Source organism: Polyodon spathula, chromosome 7 (assembly GCF_017654505.1).
Source record: "Polyodon spathula isolate WHYD16114869_AA chromosome 7, ASM1765450v1, whole genome shotgun sequence".
In the NCBI taxonomy this organism is placed as follows: Eukaryota; Metazoa; Chordata; class Actinopteri; order Acipenseriformes; family Polyodontidae; genus Polyodon; species Polyodon spathula.
The window spans coordinates 35,037,383-35,057,233 of NC_054540.1; the positions used below are offsets into that span (position 1 = coordinate 35,037,383).

Genomic DNA, 19,851 nt, shown 5'->3' on the forward strand with positions numbered 1-19,851 from the left:
TACACTATGCTGTGATTTTACTATGGCACACTTTTATAAGGGCTGTATCTTTTGCTCTTACAACCAAAATATGCAATCGTGAAAATGCGTTTAACTACATGTTGTAAATGTGCAATGATTGTTCCATGCTCACAGTACTTGCAGAACACACATATTGGCTGGAGTTGAGGATTAGTATTGACGAGGATTGAAAAAGTGACAGACCGCTTTCTGTTATGGAGAAACCAATCAACTCTACTCCCATAGCTAGCATAGCATTACATTGCCACCTGCTGGTCTACTACAATATAAAAAGCCAGGTGCCTGTCTGTCACTTAAAAAAAAAATAAACAAGAAAGCCAACAACATTTATCACTGAGCAAACAGCAGTTGTTGGAAACTGTTTTCTGCTTGTGTGGAATTGTTGTTCATCATTTAACCCCCAACGTTTTTTTGGAGAGAAGGATCATCTATTCAGGGATACCAAGGTATTAACTAAGCAAGGTGTCTGAGATATCATTATAAAAGTTCCCCATAGTAAAAGCATAGTCAAGTGTAATAGAGCACAGTTAAAGCACAGATAAGCACTTAAAGCATAGCTAGTTATTGTAAAACATTAATAAACATGGCAATCCAGGGTATAACCATGGAAAAAGCCTGGTAAAACTGCAAAAATACAGTAATAAAATATGCTGCAAAAATACCATGGCAAACTTTTATAACGGTAGTTGGATTAATTGCCAATAAATGTACTACTCCCACCCCAAAGCTCCAGAGCCAGCAGAGGTGGTTGAATACTTCCCTGTAGATAACATTTATACCCTTCTGGCTAGCAATTGCAGTGGAATTCCAGATTCAGATTTTATTTTCCTACTATCATATCTTTCTACAGCTGACCACTACACTTTTTGGTGGAACGTAACCTAAGTACTGTAGCTAGTGTCAGATTTTTCTGTCACACAAAAGCTGGTCCTGTAAAATGAGGAGATTGAGTTACCAGACCTTTCACAAGAGTGCCTTTCTACCCTAGAGATAGAGCTGCCAGCGAGAGAACAGAAGCAGCATGTCTCAGTAGAGAATAGGTAACTGTTTAGTCCTAAATGAAGAACAGCATCCTTTAATTTTTCCAGTGGGGATTCACTGTGCAAATCAACCGAAAACTGGATTTGTCCATTTTCTTACCTCATCAACTGCACTGCCTTTTCATGTGTTGAAAAGCTTTGCTTGTTTTGTTTTGAGAATGTTATTTATGATATGCTTGTACTGTATTTCCAAGACAACCCTATGATTTAAACTCGACAAATGCCATTTTTGTTGGATTTTTGAAAGCTTTAGCGCACTTTCTTATGAAGGGAAGGGCAGCTTGTAAAGTGTAAACATTTTTGTACCTAATTACGTCCTATGCTGTAGGTCATAAAACACTATTCAAGTTAAAAAACAACGAAAAGGTGATATCAGTTGCTCACATGATTACCGAGTAGGGAAATACATTTTTTGTTTTAAATACTAAAACGTACTGTAGCCTTTTGTAAACAAAGAAGCAACAGAAATGTCATCTATAGCATTGCCTTTGAAATGTCTGCATGTTGACTTTTTAATTTTTTTTTATTCACACATTACAGATAAATTAACAGGGGAATTGCTTTTTTTAATTTATTTGTCAGGAATGTTTTGCCATGCTTTCTTCTGAACATCGCAGTGTATCCAGTTCATGCTCCCTCCTGCAACAATGCTGGTGATTGAAATGAGTGGCGTGTTGTGTGAATAGAAACCAGCATTGTTGCAGGAAGGAGCGTGATCTGGATACTGAACGTTCCTGCGTAGAAGTTGAGGAATTTATTGCCTAGTTGATTTATGACACATGAAGTATGATTAACAATTCAAGAGTCAGCAATATGTTCAAAAATATAACGCTGTGATACAGCCAAACAAGGGACACTAACGCTAACTTTCTGAGGTATTTATTTAAAGCTTTTTAACTGGAACATTTTGTTTTATTTAAAATATAAACTGTTCTAACACAGTAGTAAATGCTTGTGACTGCATCCCTTTGTTGTAATAATTTGATTTTACAACCAGCAGTGGGGAATCCGTTTCAGTTTCTGTTATTTGTAATTTTTGGTTTCTTTTTTTTGTTTCTCAGGGAAACCTAACGTCAGACTGGGGCCCGTTCATGACGGTGGGATGGGTCATGACGGTACTGCAGGGACTGCCCTCCGTGGTAAGCATGCTGTGACAAGCACACAGCTGTTTTCTTTCACTGCGTTTCTCCACAACCCTACCTTGGTCCCTTGTATTGGTTTCCTAATTCGTGCTATGTTTCCATCAACAAGACGAACACATTTCTAGCAAACTTACAAAATTTCACACAAAAATATTTACAAATCTTACTGTAGAAAAACAGGTTCCCTTTCAAGTGGAATGACAACCATTACCAAATAGGAAGAGCCTCTCTGACCGTCAGTCACTGAGCATATATAAAAAAGCTGCCCTATCAGGGCCCTGCTGTGAGGAGGAGGTCCCTCCCACCTCCTACTGAAGAGGGTCGTCCTCACAGTAGCATATCCCCATTTTCTCTCTCACTTCACTGAGACTGGTCATAGATTGCCTCGTGCTTTTCTTTGTTCCGAAAATTGGCTGATTTTTACGCTTTCGACCTACAAATTGAAATACACATGGTAAGCTACTAATCAAGTGTTTTTGATATTGCTCATTGCCTTAGTCTCGCGTCTGTAGTTTTCTACTGATTAGAGTTGGTTTCGACTCCTCTGTTTGAGATTGGCGATCAGCTCATTATTCTCTTTCACTGCCTCATTTAGTTTAATTACCGTTGCTGGCTATTGTGGTGATGTAGGGTGACCCCACGGGCTCACGGCGCCGTCCTCTACGCAGATTTAGTCCGCCTCAGCTACCTTCCAGCTCTGGCCTATGTGCCCCTCTCAAGCCTCGGGCTCTCCTAGCGCTGCCGCGCTTCTCCTCGACGGTGCTATATCAGCCCGGCATCGACCGCGCTCTCCTCGGCAGCGCCAACCCCGACGCTGACTTAACTCTGCACCGGCTTGAACACCCTCCTTCACGACTCTGGTTGACTCGGCACCGATTAAACTCTGCACCGGTCAGAACCTACCTCGGCACCGATTGACTCGGCACCGACTGCTCAGCACCGAGCGCGCCGACGCCAATACACTTGGCACCAATTGACGGCACTGACACCGATCGGTGCACCCACGACGCTGACACCGACGCAGCTTACCAACGCAGGCAGCTCGGCACCGACGCCCCGCGCCATGTCAGTGCGCTCTACAGGGTCCTCCGCGGCAAAACTCCCCAGGCAAAATGAGCACACTTCCTGCACCAGGTGCCTAGGGCCAGACCACGAGGCCAGGGCGCTGGCGGGTGAGTTGGACTGCTTTCCCTGCCAGAAGTTCTCTAAACGAACGAAGCGCAGGAGGGCAGCCCTCTCCCCAGCGGAGTCTCTCTCCTCAGGGCAGGGGAGAATGAGATCTGTGGTCCGGGGTCCTCACCAAAGGTCCTCCACCTGCCACTGTGACCAGAGAGCTCCCCCATACCCCTGGGTCAACCTTTCCTTCCCCACCACCGGTGCAGAGGTGTAGGCACCCCTCCATGGAGGCAAGATGCGTAGGTGTAGGCGCTCTCCCTCTGAGTCACCAGAGAGATGCCAAAACTAGGCTGACCGGCATTTTCAAGAGCTTGCAGAGATGGTGAGGGCCCAGCAAACATTGCTGCAGACTCTGCTGAAGTCTCAGGGTAAACTGCCCCCTTCCACCGGGCAGCCCCAGCTTCCCCACTCCCGCTCTCCATCCCCAGCCCCACCTAGACCCCCAAGCCCAGATGAGCTGTCCTTTACAGCATCGAGGTCAGACATATCTGACCCCACCGCTGCAGTTGGGCAGGCCACAGCAGGGGGCTCCATACCGCCCTTTGCGCATATATTGCAGAGGTAGGAGTTCCGGGCCCTGATGCAGCACGCAGCTGCTGCCATGAACGTTCCCTGGCCGGCAGAACAGGAGGGGAAGGGGAACCGCTTTCTAAAGCAGAAAGGTCACACACAACAAGCCCTTGTTTTGTGCCAGGACTTCTTAGAACTGGTTCGCTTGTCTTGGAGCAACCTGGCATCCGCTCCCTCAGGCTCCAGAACAGCGGAGTCCCTGCTACATACCACAGGAGCCCAAGAAGCTGGCCTAGGCACGTTCCCTCCTATCGGGGACACGGTCATGGTGCTGGTGCAAGGATCCACCAGAGGGGACAAAGACTCTACTTGCCTGTCCAAGCCATGCAGGACTACTGACGCCATGCTCAAAAAAGCATATGCCTCAGCAGCATTATCAGTCCGAGCGGCTAAGAAAGACGTGTCCCCTCCCAAGCCCAAGGGAGGCCCCTCAGGGGCTCCGGCTGCCACCTTCCCCCCTCACAACTGGACTGACCACTGGACACAACCCATGGCAAGGCTGCACCCATGACTCCTGGGTGCTATCGACTATGAGACACGGTTATGCTCTGTAATTCCGCTTAGACCCGCCACCCTTCAAGGGTGTGCTCCTTACCACCGTCGAACCAGCATACGCGAGATTGCTAATCTTCAACAGAACCCAAGTCATGCCCTCAGTGGCTTCTACTCCAGGTAATTCCTGGTGCCCAAGAGGGATGGCGGTTTCCGACCTATTCTGGACCTCAGGGTCCTCAACATGTTCCTCAAACAAAGGAAGTTCAACATGTTGACCGCACAGTGTATCCTCCAGTCAGTCCAGCTAGCTGACTGGTTCAATCGATCGACCTGCAAGAAGCCTACTTCAATGTCCTGATCCGTCCCATGCACAGAAAATATCTACGATTCGCCTTTCAAGGCAACGCGTACGAATTCTGCGTGCTGCCGTTTGGCCTCTCGCTGACACCCCACACATTTTCCAAGTGCATGGATGCAGCACTGGCTCCACTCCATTCGGATCTTGAACTACGTGGACGATTGGCTAGTTTGCGCTATTTCCAAAGCATACGCTGAGACGCACACCAGACAGGTCGTAGATCATGTGACGAAGTTAAGGCTCTCCATACATCAACAGAATAGCAACTTCGTACTGTCTCAGACCACAGTGTTCCTGGGGATCAAACTGAACTCTGTGAGCATGCTTGCCTCACTGTCGGAAGACAGGATTCGGTCATTGGAAGTCACACTCTCCAAACTTCAGCTGTACTCCCTCTCTCGCTCTGTCCTGCGTCGTTAGCTGCTCAACTCAACTAGCTAACTCTGTTCTCTGTGCAGCACTGGGGAGGAGACAGGCTTGCAGAGGAGGTGGTTTCAAATATAACACCATAAAGGCACAGTACAGCTTAACAGTGGCATCACACAGGCCACATTGGGGTCTATTATAATGATCTAAACAGTGGCAGGTCTTAAGACTCCCATTGCATAGCACCCATTCCTGGTTTCCTATACACTGGAGCAAATCAAGGACAAATTAAATCCTGGAATGGATGAAACTGCTGGGCAATAGGAAACTTATTTCCATCCCTGTATAAATCTAATTGTTTGCGTGTATTTATTTCTCTGTATTTTTATTGTATGTCGATATGTGCGATAAGAGCAGCTGTATTTAGACTTGCCACAGTTAAGATCATTAAAATCTGTAAGGCTTCTTGGATGAATGTTAGTGGGCCTGCATCCTCGTGCAGAATGTAGAAATCGGTGCAGGAGTCTTGTGAGTGTTCTGATTCTATCCAGACCATGATAAGCTGCAGAAAGCCCAGGGGGATTGTATTCCTCGCCTGGCTTCAGGATGACACACTGTGCATTGTGCTGAGGGATTGTTCGATGGCAGTGTCTAATAAGAATCCATGTGCTATATTGATAGATTTCACCAGGAGAGTCTACTGTTACCTGAGACTGTATTTGCACAGGGGCGAAAATAAAAGGTTCAAAGAAAACAAATGCATAGACGTCTAAATAAATCCATCTGCTTGTCCAGGCTGAGCAGTGCCGTGACTGGTAGTATCTGTTGTCAGGTGCAAGTGGTGTGGGGAACAAAGTGAATTTCCAAACAGTATTTCTCCCAAAACGATCCATGTGTTTTTTTTTTTTTTTTTTTTTTTTTTTTAATAAACAAAAGAATCTGCCCCTCTACCAGCAGTGGTATTGGGGGGTACACGGCGGGCTTGCAAACCCGAAATAATAATAATAATAATCCAGTGGCTCCGGTCATCTGTTACGTGTTCAGCACTCGGGGCCGTACTTGCTTGGCTTGCGTCCCCTTTATACTGCCCAACTCCTCCCTGCAATCGGCTTGGAGCCCTTGTGTAACCAGTCACTACTTGGCCCACAGCTGATTGCATGTGAGTCGCTTCGTGTACTGACAGCTACGTGCCTCCACCAAGATGGCCGACTTCCTATCCCCCCCACCGTCGAATCGATCCGTCAATGGGGAGGCGTACTATCAACCTTACACGGCACCCTTTCGGATCGGGAGGGAGATTTACAGCATTGATTCTTTCTCTCTTTATCACACATCTCTTTATATGCATGCGGTCCCAACAAGTGGTGTTAATGATAGATTTAACCCCATCCCTGCCAAACTTGCATTCAAAAATACACACACACACACACACACACACACACACACACACTATTTACATATTCAGGGATTCTGCCCTGCCACATAATAATAAAAAAAAATCAGTCCTGAACAAAACAAATGCTATGAATAGGGACCAGTGTTCGGGGGCTACCTCTAATCAAGAGTCTTTCTTGCACATTCTGCTTTGTCAGGCCTGTGAGCAAAGCCAGTTTAACAGATGTAGTGTAACAGATATCCTGAGAATAAGGCATAGAACCAGATATCCTCATTTAAAACTGCACATTTGAGACCTGTGTGCAGTAGCTAATGCAAACAGCTAAGATTCGTGGAGTTATTCTGTTACAATTACTTCAACAGAGCCTGTTGTCTGTAATACCAGGGAATTTCCCCTTTTAGCTTTTCAGTGAAGGTTGAGAGTGTGTAGTGAAATGTGGAGCTGTTTGTTTGCTTGTCTCTGGTGCAGGTGTCCTTCATTGGCAGTATAGTGAAAGCTGTTATCTCGGTGCTGTCTCCAGCCCTGCCTCTGCTCAGTCCCAGCCAGGCTGTGCTCTTATACCAGCAGCTCTACATCCTCAGCTCCTGCATTCAGTACAGCAGCAGCCTAGCCGAGGACATCCGGACCAAGTACAGTGAGGAGTTCAGGTAATCCGGACAGGACCGCGGTGGCATATTGCATGTTCCCACAACAAAGATCATTTCTGAGTACATTTTAAGGGTTACTATTTCAGGTACTTTAAGTGCTGTAATACAGGGGTTTCCAAACATTATTGGGTCAAGCCCCCCTATGACATTAGGCATCCTGACTGAGGACCCCCACACACTACTGGGATCCCTTCAGTGAGAGAGGTTGTCAGTTTTTACTGGTAGATGTGCCACTGCTTTCATTGTGCTTAGTGACATTTCTCAGCCTTTGAGAAACAGCTCATATTCACTGCAGTCCATTGCACACTGTGTCTGTATTTATTCATGTGTTTATTTTTTATGTTGTTCTCCTTACAATCATTTCCTTTTGTTGAATAATGCATACATGAGCTGATGTCGATGTTACAACTGAAAAAACCTCAAGCATTTAACAGCAGTGTTTGTGTAAATGAATTGATCCCCCGGTCTGGGGCACATCACTCTGTAAGGGTCACTGAAGAGAGTAAGAGTGTATTCAATTACTGACCTCAATATAAGAACCCACTTCACAGCATGTTCTGTTCTGCTCCTCCCGAGCAGCTCAGTGTGCTACAGAGCAGATTCCATCGCTGATACGAGTGAGAGGAGAAATTCTCGCTCTGAACTGCTTTCTTTTCTTATTTTTACTATCATGTTATTGATGTTTTCAATCACTCTGCAAGGCAAATCTATCCAAAGTGTCTTTTATATTTGAACACACATATAGAAAGGTATTACCAGCAAAAAAAAAAGTTGATCCAAAGTGGCCGATCAATAGATGGCACTTACTTCTGTAAAGACACTTGGTCTGATCTGGCCTGTGTTCCACATGTCTATGGCAGGCAATTAGAACCGATAGGAAGCTCCTGCACTCGGGTGAAAGCACCGTCACGCAGAGTTGATAAGAACCACACAAAGTGAGTGCACGTTTTATAAGTTTAATCTTCAACTGTTGGTGCATTGCTGGTTTGCTTCTTCCAGATACTACATCCAGACCCCGTCTGTAGAGGAGAGGTTCCCTTTGCGCTGCCCCATCACCCAGCCCACTGTCAGACTCCTCGCCCATGTGCTCGAGCTGGTAGAACACAAACCTGCCCCACAGCTCTGAACACAAGGGCAGGAGCAGTCTACCTGGGGGAGCACCAGCTTACCTTAAATGGAACACATCAATTATTATTGTGAATGTATGCAATTCCAAACACTTACATGTATTTATATGTCCGAACCGTGTGTGTGCCAAAAGGCTTCTAAATTCACAGCGTTTTAAAAGTCAAAGTACCGAATCTGAAGACATGTTTCGCCCTGTTTGGGGCTCATTGGTGCAGTGTAACTGTACTTTGACTAGTGAAAAGCTCAGGAGAGTAAGTAGATACAAGTAGGTTTAGAGTTAAAGTGGGAGAAAACAGTTATCCAGATTACCCATAATTCTATAGTTACTGCTTTCTCCCACCTTAACTCAAAAGGTATGTGTGTGTGTGTGTGTGTGTGTATATATATATATATATATATACCCTATTACATATATATTATATATATAAGTGCATATATGCACAATAGCTATATATATATATATATATGCATTTTAAAGTATTTTATTAATATTTTTATTACCTAATGTTATGATAAAATTGTATTGCCTTTTTTTATACATTCTCAAATGAGTGTATTGCAAAGCAATGCTTTGAAATCAATTGTCTTGCCTCTTATTAGCACCAGCACCCCAATCGCTGTGCCCCTCCTTTCTTGTGTTGAAGATCTTTACAGTCTTTGCTTGTTTTTAGAGTTTTTAAATTGGGGATATGCCTTATAAAAGTCCCAGCTGCTTCCTGGTCCCTAATCCTGAGTAGTTCAAATGCACTCCAATGGTCCAGCTGCAATCCGACCATGTGACTTACGTAGGGTTACCAGGCATCCTTTTCAGCCTTAATTTTTTGTCCCAGTTAGAAAAAGTAAAATTGTTAAACCGTCCTGGTTTTGCTATTGTATTCATTTTTTTTTTTTTATTAAAGTACAAAACTGTAGCACAGCAAGTCAACAGTAATTTATTAGGCTGTGTTAAAAAACGAAACAGTCTTACAGATTATGTGTTTAATTTAACTTTCTGGGCCATGTCTAGTTTAAAAAATAAATAAATAAATAGTAACAATTCTCTCTGTTGCCACCAGCCAAGTTAGCCTTTTAAGTGTCCCAATTGTGTTTTGATAAACCTGCCATTTTTACTTTTGATATATATGTTACGGCCAAAGTCCAAAGTCGGCCAATGACATCATTGGCTGGGCACTGTTGTCAGAACCCACCAGCAACAGCCAATGAAGTCATCGACCGGGCACTGTTTTCGGAGCCCTAGAGCAATGGCCAATGACAGTATTGGCTGATTTTGTCAGTCAATGTGTCATAAAGATATAAATAACAGCATTGACCAAGGATGGCATTGCCCAGTAGTAGGTGGTCAATGTTGAAACAATTGTAAATATAACTACTAAAATATACTGTAGGTAATACTTCATTGCTTTATTCAACAACATGTATTCAGTATTTAAGAGAACCAATATACATATTTAAGTTAACAGCAATTCAGACGCTGTTTTAGAGACCAATAACAGAGATACAATATACACCTCACTGAAAATCGAACTGCTAATAACAAAAATGAAATAAGAAAATGCATCAAACTCAAAAGAAAAAATTGACACAATGTTTGCATATGCTCGGAATGAAAAGAAAGAGTAAAGGAACAAAAACATCTATATGCTTTGAAACACAAAACCAGTAATACAGTAATAACAAACGGGTTACTAGCAGATTAAAAAAAAAAAAAAGTCCTGAAAATCAAAATTATAGATTTTAGATTTAGTTATAGATTTTTTGTATCTTTCCATAGGCTATACTGAATGAACTACAATGGATTACAAACAAGCAACTCCATTCCCGGAAAGTAAATATAATGCGCTCTTTTTTAAAAGGATACATTCCTAATAGAAAATCAAACAATGGGCCAGAGAGAAACAGTAAAATCAGCTAATTGTTTTTCTTTCTGCTTACCCTTTTCTTAAAAAATTATTTTGCCTGGCAAGGCTTACTGCTGCTAAAAATAAGACTACTATAACCACTTATTGTCCCATGTTATGAGGCTAATGTCCGGTACATTTATGTTAAGAAAACAACATCACCGAAAATTTGTGGCTATTGACGTCATTGACATTGTGGTCCGAGCCCAAGAGCAATGGTCATTGACATCATTGGCTGGCCGATTGTCGGACTTTGGCCATAAAATATATGTATATACAGTTTATGTCACATGATTAAATGGTAATAGCTGATCTAAAATGCCCCAGTTTTCACTCTGGTAATCTGGCAACCCTTGCCCTCCTGCATAGGAACCAGTATGCTGTGGTTTATCTGCAGAGCTGTGTTTGAAATATTGCATATCCTGGGTTCATGTAAAACAAGAAGACACCTGAAAAAACTAAAGATTTTGATAGCTATAAAAGAGGGGTCAATAATGTTAATGGAGCTACTAAGGGGCATTGCAGTTAATTTGAAAACATTGCTTAGGACTTCTTCAATAAGGAATCTCGCTGTACACAAAAGTGATGTGGTAATACTGTATGTTTACAGATTAAAACTTAAAGTCTTTTACAAAAGTATATGGCGGAAATCCACAGTATATCACAGCAGAATAGTACAGTAAAGCAAGGAAACTGTGGCACAGTACATACTGCAAAATGACTATGCATTGACCGTGGTAAACCCTGGCAAAGGGATGTCAAAGACTTTGACAGCAACAGTTATCAAAAACTACCAATAAATGTGTTTCCTGTTATAGAACTGGTCTGTTACTTATTGCAACGCCTTTTCCCTTACCAGTGTCTACACTGGGTTATTCACTACCCCTTCATTGCTGCTGGAGTCCTGGGTTCAAACCCACTCAGGTCACAAGTGAAATGAGGGTCACCAGTTGACTCCACATGGTTAGGGTTAGGGCAGTCTCACATCCACAAACAAACAAAAAGCATTTCAGCAGAGTTTTGTTTGGAGGAAAGCTCTCATGGTGTCTGCCAGCAATGTTCCTCCTGTAACAGTAGCCAGCGCTGATGTCCCTCAACTTTCAGGAGAATTACAGTCTCTTTAGGTATCTTCTCGTGAGTACCAGGGGACCTCACGGCATTAGTTGCATAACAAAACTACAAATATTTATACAGAAAATCCACAAAATGAATCAATGAGCAAGGTAGGAGACACAAGTTTACTATTGGATAGCAGTTTCACCCATTCCAGGTTGTACTGCGAGCTTCATCAAGCATTGGTATCAAGCTCAGGTGTGTCTCATTGGACTCCTAATAAAACCAGGAATGGATAAAACCGCTAGTCTTATTTCCATCCTCGAAATCATTAGTGTTTTTTGTTTTATACATTAAACATTGCTGTTGCTGTGGGGAGCCCTTGAATCAAAGCTCGGCACAGCTGTTATTGTGGTGTAACACCGTTACAAGCTGGCCATTGAAATATGAAAAATACATTAATAAATATGCTTTTGAACACCACAAGCATTGTATAAATAGAAGTTACATAAACATTATATAAAATATTGTTACTGGCTGCTGAAACACCTGGATTAGAGGCACTCTGGCCTGTACAGTCCTAACTTTAGACTGTTCCTTCACAGGTAAGACATATGGATAATTTAAAAACCCAGTATTTGAATTAGTAAAATGATGGCGGTATTTAGATCACTCTGCTACAGTGGGCTATTTTCAATTTTGACCTGAAAAACTAAGCAATCTTGCTTACTTACTGGTGTGAACTCTTTACTGTTTTCATCATTCAGTTCTATGACAACATTTAGGCCTTACTGACTATAGTTACACAGCCAAGTTTCTGTCACTTTGTGTTTATGAAGAAAGCAGATTGAATAGCATCAGAGAACAGGAAAACACCTTGGTGTGTAATCTATAAAAAGACCCTGAAACTTCTGCAGGGCGTACCTCTTTATCTACAGTGGCTTGCGAAAGTATTGACCCCCCCTTGGCATTTTTCCTATTTTGTTGCCTTACAACCTGGAATTAAAATGGATTTTTATTTGGATTTCATGTAATGGACATACACAAAATAGTCCAAATTGGTGAAGTGAAATGAAAAAAAGAACTTGCTTAAAAAAATTCCAAAAAATAAATAACGGAAAAGTGGTGTGTGCATATGTATTCACCCCCTTTGCTATTAAGCCTCTAAATAAGATCTGGTGCAACCAATTACCTTCAGAAGTCACATAATTAGTTAAATAAAGTCTACCTGTGTGCAATCTAAGTGTCACATGATCTGTTACATGATCTCAGTATATATACACCTGTTCTGAAAGGCCCCAGAGTCTGCAACACCACTAAGCAAGGGGCACCACCAAGCAGATGGCACCATGAAGACCAAGGAGCTCTCCAAACACGTCAGGGACAAAGTTGTGGAGAAGTACAGATCAGGGTTGGGTTATAAAAAAATATCCGAAACTTTGAACATCTCACGGAGCACTATTAAAGCCATTATTAAAAAATGGAAAGAATATGGCACCACAACAAACCTGGCAAGAGAGGGCCGCCCACCAAAACTCACGGACCAGGCAAGGAGGGCATTAATCAGAGAGGCAACAAAGAGACCAAAGATAACCCTGTAGGAGCTGCAAAGCTCCACAGCAGAGATTGGAGTATCTGTCCATAGGACCACTTTAAGCCGTACACTCCACAGAGCTGGGCTTTACGGAAGAGTGGCCCGAAAAAAAGCCATTGCTTAAAGAAAAAAATAAGCAAACACGTTTGGTGTTCGCCAAAAGGCATGTGGGAGACTCCCCAAACATATGGAAGAAGGTACTCTGGTCAGATGAGACTAAAATTGAGCTTTTTGGCCATCAAGGAAAACGCTATGTCTGGCGCAAACCCAACACCTCTCATCACCCTGAGAACACCATCCCCACAGTGAAGTATGGTGGTGGCAGCATCATGCTGTGGGGATGTTTTTCATCGGCAGGGACTGGGAAACTGGTCAGAATTGAAGGAATGATGGATGGCGCTAAATACAGGGAAATTCTTGAGGGAAACCTGTTTCAGTCTTCCAGAGATTTGAGACTGGGACGGAGGTTCACCTTCCAGCAGGACAATGACCCTAAGCATACTGCTAAAGCAACACTCGAGTGGTTTAAGGGGAAACATTTAAATGTCTTGGAATGGCCTCGTCAAAGCCCAGACCTCAATCCAATTGAGAATCTGTGGTATGACTTAAAGATTGCTGTACACCAGCGGAACCCATCCAACTTGAAGGAGCTGGAGCAGTTTTGCCTTGAAGAATGGGCAAAAATCCCAGTGGCTAGATGTGCCAAGCTTATAGATACATACCCCAAGAGACTTGCAGCTGTAATTGCTGCAAAAGGTGGCTCTAAAAAGTATTGACTTTGGAGGGGGTGAATACTTATGCACGCTCAAGTTTTCTGTTTTTTTGTCTTATTTCTTGTTTGTTTCACAATAAAAAATATTTTGCATCTTCAAAGTGGTAGGCATGTTGTGTAAATCAAATGATACAAACCCCCCAAAAATCAATTTTAATTCTAGGTTGTAAGGCAACAAAATAGGAAAAATGCCAAGGAGGGTCAATACTTTTGCAAGCCACTGTATCTATGTAGCTACAAAAGGTGTAAATGTCTCCTCCAAGCTGAAAATGTCTTACCTTCTAGGTAGAGGGACAGATGACTAAATGTCTTACCTTCCAGGTAGAGGGACAGTTGACTAAATGCTCTATAGATTTTCTGCTAAATTATGACACTGACGTGTATACACTTATTGATGTGTGATGCACTGCTAGTGCAGATTCTGTCCCCTGTACTTACGTCTAGAAGGTTTTAAAGCTCTATTAGCCATGAATGCAACGACCCAGCTCCTTTGCATTGTGGTTAAGACTCTTGCAGTGTGCGGGGTCACCGTTTCGTAACCAGCCTCCTCCCTGTTACATTGGCTACAAAACGTGTTTCAAACTAGGGTCTTTGTTTTGCACAGTGTAGTACTCTACACTTTAATGGTGTAACCTAATTTCTTTGAGCTGTTAACAATTAGATTTTATGAATCTACAACATTTCTTATCACTTGGTAAACCATTTAGCAGCAACCCTTTCAGCGGTACCTCTGAACTGAGGCTGTACTGCTGCTGACCCACACAGAAGGGGACCACTGCTGTCCGGATCCACGAGGAACGCCTTCTGCATGGCTTCTGACATGAACGAGGACACACGTGTTGCTTGTCAGCCTGCAAGTGATACAGAAAGGAACATGAATCACAAGCGATATCTCCGTCAAATGGAATGCTCACATGGACACTGTTAAGATAAAATCCCTGCCTGGACTATAGCAGGACGGTTTTAAAATTTTCAAATAAAATTGTATAAATAACACAATGTATCAATGTCAGATCCTAGCATTTCAGTAAAAAAAAAAAAAAAATCGAAAGCCAGCACGAAAGCCAGTGTTTTGTCTGAATGCACCAAAGCTTTGGTACAAAGAGTCAAGGCCCACTGACAGTTCAACGTCTTTATTTTATTTTAGAGACTATTAGTTTTGACATTTAGTAGTGTGCATCAATTAAACTACAATTAAACACATCAACAGTGATCATCTGTCCGTAAATTTCCACGAATCAGTCTACCGATTAATACATCATATTGCTTTGAACTGATGGGCACTCAAATTCGTAACACCGTTGGTTGAAACAAACTCCACACGGGCCCATTTCTGTGCATTGAAACCTGATGTGCGGTGGAATGTGCGTGATGTGCTTTGTAACCCTGCATCGGTTTAGACACGGCTACATACTGTGTGTCCGAACAGAGCTAGAAAACAACGTAGTTTCTCGCGTATGTGCATCATTCGGTTAGATACCATTTAGGCTTTGTCTACATTTCTTTTTTGCCTCTCATTGCTTGCCCAAATCCAAAACGAATCCAATTGTAAAATTTTTTTTCTTGATTTAAAGGGTTAGGCTTCAATGAATCCAAATTGAAGAAACTAAGATAGCCCAATTGGTAATTTTAGGGGTTAGGATTAGGAAAATATTATTCTTGGTTGCGTTTGACATTCTATCTAGTTACATTAGTCAGGGTTTGTGAGATTAATTAAAATGCTTTGCTTTTGGACATAAAATGTTAACAATAATGAACAACCATAGTTCAGATAGAAATGACCTATTAAAATATAGTATTGCTTTATTATTATTAAAGGGACATCCGATGCAGACGCACGCATATTCATTTCAGTTGTTAAAAACCCAAGTAATTTATGTTTCTTTTTTTATAATCGGAAGAGTTCTAATTTGAATGTAAATTGTGCCTTTTTGTTTAACTATTATGCACAACAGTGTTTTTAGTTATTGGCACATCTGTTATAAAAAAAAAAGTTTGTTCTTTATTTTGAAAAATAAAATGCCAATGCAGCAATGATCATATTACATATATTATGCCTATATGATAATCGAAAAAGAAATTGACACGCCACAAAAACAGACCACCACACCACCACAATCATTATTTTCTCAAAATAACACTCAAGACCGATACTTTAATATTTGGGTGACCAGATGATTTCCATCAAAGGTGCCGGTGTCCCGACATTTTGCTCAAAAACTTTAAAAAGTCCCGGTTTTCAGCCACTTCCTGTAGCACGACACACTGTAAGTACCTTTTGTCAAAATAAAGTAAACAAACGCTTTTAGCTTATGACACCTGGAATTAAAACAAAATAAAATAAAAAGCAAGGTACTAGGATAATCAAGAACATTATATTTATGAAGTGATTAACAGACACACATGCTTATTCCTCAGTGTGCCATGTGTTTTCATTTAGTTTATTTATTCAATATGAATCTACAATTGTGTGTAACACGGTAATTCCGTCTACGTTCAGTTCTGGCGGGATTTAGCCAGACACAAGGCAGGTCTGTGAGAGGTTGCAAGCACATCAACAACGTCAATAAATAGAGCCTGGCACAGTGAGGAAAGAAAGAAAGAAAGAAAAATGCCAAAACGTATTTTTAATGATTTCATGTATTATTATTATTATTATTATTATTATTATTATTATTATTATTATTATTACATAAACTGAAATTAGCTAGCTGCTTAAAAATAAAATACTAAGAGTGAAAGAGAGGATGGCTATTTAATTAACCATTTAAAAAAGCCTATATTTAAATGGTTTAATTAGTCTTATCAATTATTTGACAATAATAAAGTTACTGTTGGCCTTATTGAGCGTTAGATGAAGAGAGGTGCAACAAACCAACTGACCAGAGCTTTTCCCTTCTTTGCTCAATCATGTGTTCTTGAGGTCCAAGCTGAAAGAAATGTGTTCCTTGTTCTAGACACCACTAGAAGAGGGTGCAGGCAAATTAATATAGTTACTAGATGTTGCAATAATGTATAGTGTATAGAAAGGGTGTGAGTGAGTGGTTCAATCTCCATGCCTCAATCCTGCCCTGGACTGGAGAGAGCACCCTTTCTCTTAGGGTGTGAGTGAGTGGTTCAGTCACTGGACTATACAGACTGCCCTTTCTCTTTAGGTTGGAGGGAGCAGTTCAGTCTCGATGCCTCAGCCCAGTCACGAGTCATGACCTACCTGGTTGTGTTTGCTGGGTTGCAGAAAGCCTTTTCAATCTCCATGTCTGGGAGGTCTGTCCAGGTTGTCCCATTCAACACCTCCCACTTGTAGGGCAGATGGAAGTGAACTCGGAGACACTTGTCTGGAAGAAGTGCAAGAAACAAACACAGGGTTTTCAATAAAAATAATGAAGATTTAGGAAGGAAAAGAAGAACAGGTTTACAGCCTGTTATTCAATAAATCCATTCATGAACCTGTTGATTATAAAAACAAGAGAAGCTGTCCTCCCTCATTTTTACAATTGAGTACCTGTGGTGGGGGGTATCTCATCAATTTGTCACTTTTCATCACCAATAATTAATCACCAGCGACAATTCATCACAGACAATAACTCACCGATTAAGACAATAATAGATCATACAAGCTGTGCAAACAAGCTGTAAAAACAAATAGAGCTATAATAAATCATAAATAACAGATACAGGAGTGTGGCAGAGCAAAGCTCTGCCCTTTAAATTGGCAGAGATGGGGTTAACTTCCCCTACCTGCCTGGGTTTATTATGTTCAGGTGGCTGGGGTTGATTAGTTGATTAGGTTGATTAACGATCAATCAGCGCCCAGCCACCTGATATAAAAGGAGGCCTCTGCTTCTCATTTGGGGAGAGGGAGCTGAGGAAGCAGGTTGGTTTTTTGTTTGGGTTGTTTAGAAAGTTTGAATCCAGTGAAGGCATCGCCCAGCCTGGAAACTGTTATTTTTGTAAGTTTTGCTTTTTATCTTTTTTGTGTTTAAATTGCTTTGTTTTGGCCCTTGTGCCCTTTCATTTTGTGTTTATTTATAATAAAATAGTTATTTTTTTTGAACTGCAGTCTGTCTCTGGGCCTCTATCCACTCGCCAGCCTGCCACATTTGGTGTCAAAAGTGGATAGCGCCAACCTAGAGGCTCAAAGCAGAATTTTTTTTTGTTTTGTGGAATTTTTGGGAATTTTAAAAAAAAAAAAAATGGGAAAAAGAGCAGACAGCGACAAAAGCAGGAAAAGCAGCAGCAGCAGCTGAAGAAATGTAAGCTGCTGCAGCCACCGCTGGAGGACCCGGCCAGCCTCTTCCCCTGGTGTTCCTGGTGTGGGAAGGAGGACCATCGTTGGCGGTCCTGCCCAGACGTGCCACCGGCAAACTGGTGTGGCCGGTGTGAGGAGGACGGCCACAACTGGGCAGGATGCCCCTACAACCAGGCCCAGGAAGAGGTGCCGTGTTCACCCCGGGCATCAGGGGCCACCCCACTACCTCCAGCACCACCACCTTCACCACCTTCACAGGAGATCTGGGACTGGTTGATGCACCCTGAGGCAGACCTCGTCCACGATCTCCCCATAGTTATCAACACGCTGTGGCGTCGAGATGGGGAGAGGTGGGAACAGTGGGAGGAACAGCACCACCCGGCCTCCTTCCCAGAGGTTGCCCTCATGGTGGTTAATTACCTGGCTGTAGACATGGGAGATGCCCCGGTCACTCCAATAAAGAGGGGTGAGCCGCCTTCCCGAGAGCCAGAGAGGGGTGAGGAGCCTGCCGTCGTCCCCAGAGCCAGAGAGGGGTGAGGAGCCGCCGTCGCTCCCAGAGCCAGAGAGGGGTGAGGAGCCGCCGTCGTCCCCAGAGCCAGAGAGGGGTGAGGAGCCGCCGTCGTCCCCAGAGCCAGAGAGGGGTGAGGAGCCGCCGTCGCTCCCAGAGCCAGAGAGGGGTGAGGAGCCGCCGTCGTCCCCAGAGCCAGAGAGGGGTGAGGAGCCGCCGTCGCTCCCAGAGCCAGAGAGGGGTGAGGAGCCGCCGTCGCTCCCAGAGCCAGAGAGGGGTGAGGAGCCGCCGTCGCTCCCAGAGCCAGAGAGGGGTGAGGAGCCGCCGTCGCTCCCAGAGCCAGAGAGGGGTGAGGAGCCGCCGTCGCTCCCAGAGCCAGAGAGGGGTGAGGAGCCGCCGTCGCTCCCAGAGCCAGAGAGGGGTGAGGAGCCGCCGTCGCTCCCAGAGCCAGAGAGGGGTGAGGAGCCGCCGTCGCTCCCAGAGCCAGAGAGGGGTGAGGAGCCGCCGTCGCTCCCAGAGCCAGAGAGGGGTGAGGAGCCGCCGTCGCTCCCAGAGCCAGAGAGGGGTGAGGAGCCGCCGTCGCTCCCAGAGCCAGAGAGGGGTGAGGAGCCGCCGTCGCTCCCAGAGCCAGAGAGGGGGAGGAGTGAGGAGCCGCCGTCGCTCCCAGAGCCAGAGAGGGGAGGAGCCGCCGCCGCCCCAGAGCCAGAGAGGGGGAGGAGCCGCCGCTCTCAGAGCCCGAGAGGGGGAGGAGCCGCCGCCGCTCTCAGAGCCCGAGAGGGAGGAGGAGCCGCCGCCGCTCTCAGAGCCCGAGAGGGAGGAGCCACCGCCGCCGCTCTCAGAGCCCGAGAGGGAGGAGCCGCCGCCCTCGCAGAGCCACCAGAGGGAGCCGGGCCGCCGCCGCCGCCTCCGCCACCAGAGGGCTCTCAGAGCCCGGGCCGCAGTCGCCGCCTCCGCCACCAGAGGGAGCCGGGCCGCAGTCGCCGCCTCCGCCAGCCAGGCCGCCGCCGCCGCCTCCGCCACCAGAGGGAGCCGGGCCGCAGTCGCCGCCTCCGCCACCAGAGGGAGCCGGGCCGCAGTCGCCGCCTCCGCCACCAGAGGGAGCCGGGCCGCCGTCGCCGTGCTACCTTGGAGATTCGGGGCCCCCTCAACCAAAGAAGGCTTGGGGGCTCCGACATCAACCCCGCCCACCACCACCCACCATAACAGCCCACCCAAGGGACATAATTGGACTCTGGGGGGGGGGGGAGTTGGCCGATTGCGGCCGGTGTACGTTGTACATGGGGGGAGGTGTGTGGCAGAGCAAAGCTCTGCCCTTTAAATTGGCAGAGATGGGGTTAACTTCCCCTACCTGCCTGGGTTTATTATGTTCAGGTGGCTGGGGTTGATTAGTTGATTAGGTTGATTAACGATCAATCAGCGCCCAGCCACCTGATATAAA

The 19,851-nt window shown here is 44.5% G+C and overlaps 1 protein-coding gene across 1 annotated transcript in view; it reads left to right on the plus strand.

Moving 5' to 3' along the window:
- LOC121318585 (uncharacterized protein C12orf56-like) overlaps window positions 1-8,709 on the plus strand; it is a 42,887-nt gene extending 34,178 nt beyond the window's left edge. Inside the window, exons 11-13 of the mRNA XM_041255417.1 lie at window positions 2,123-2,200; window positions 7,033-7,211; window positions 8,211-8,709. Of these exons, the coding sequence (XP_041111351.1) occupies window positions 2,123-2,200; window positions 7,033-7,211; window positions 8,211-8,337 (384 nt within the window). The 3' untranslated portion in view covers window positions 8,338-8,709. The remainder of the gene's footprint in view (window positions 1-2,122; window positions 2,201-7,032; window positions 7,212-8,210) is intronic.
- Window positions 8,710-19,851: the final 11,142 nt, after the last annotated feature.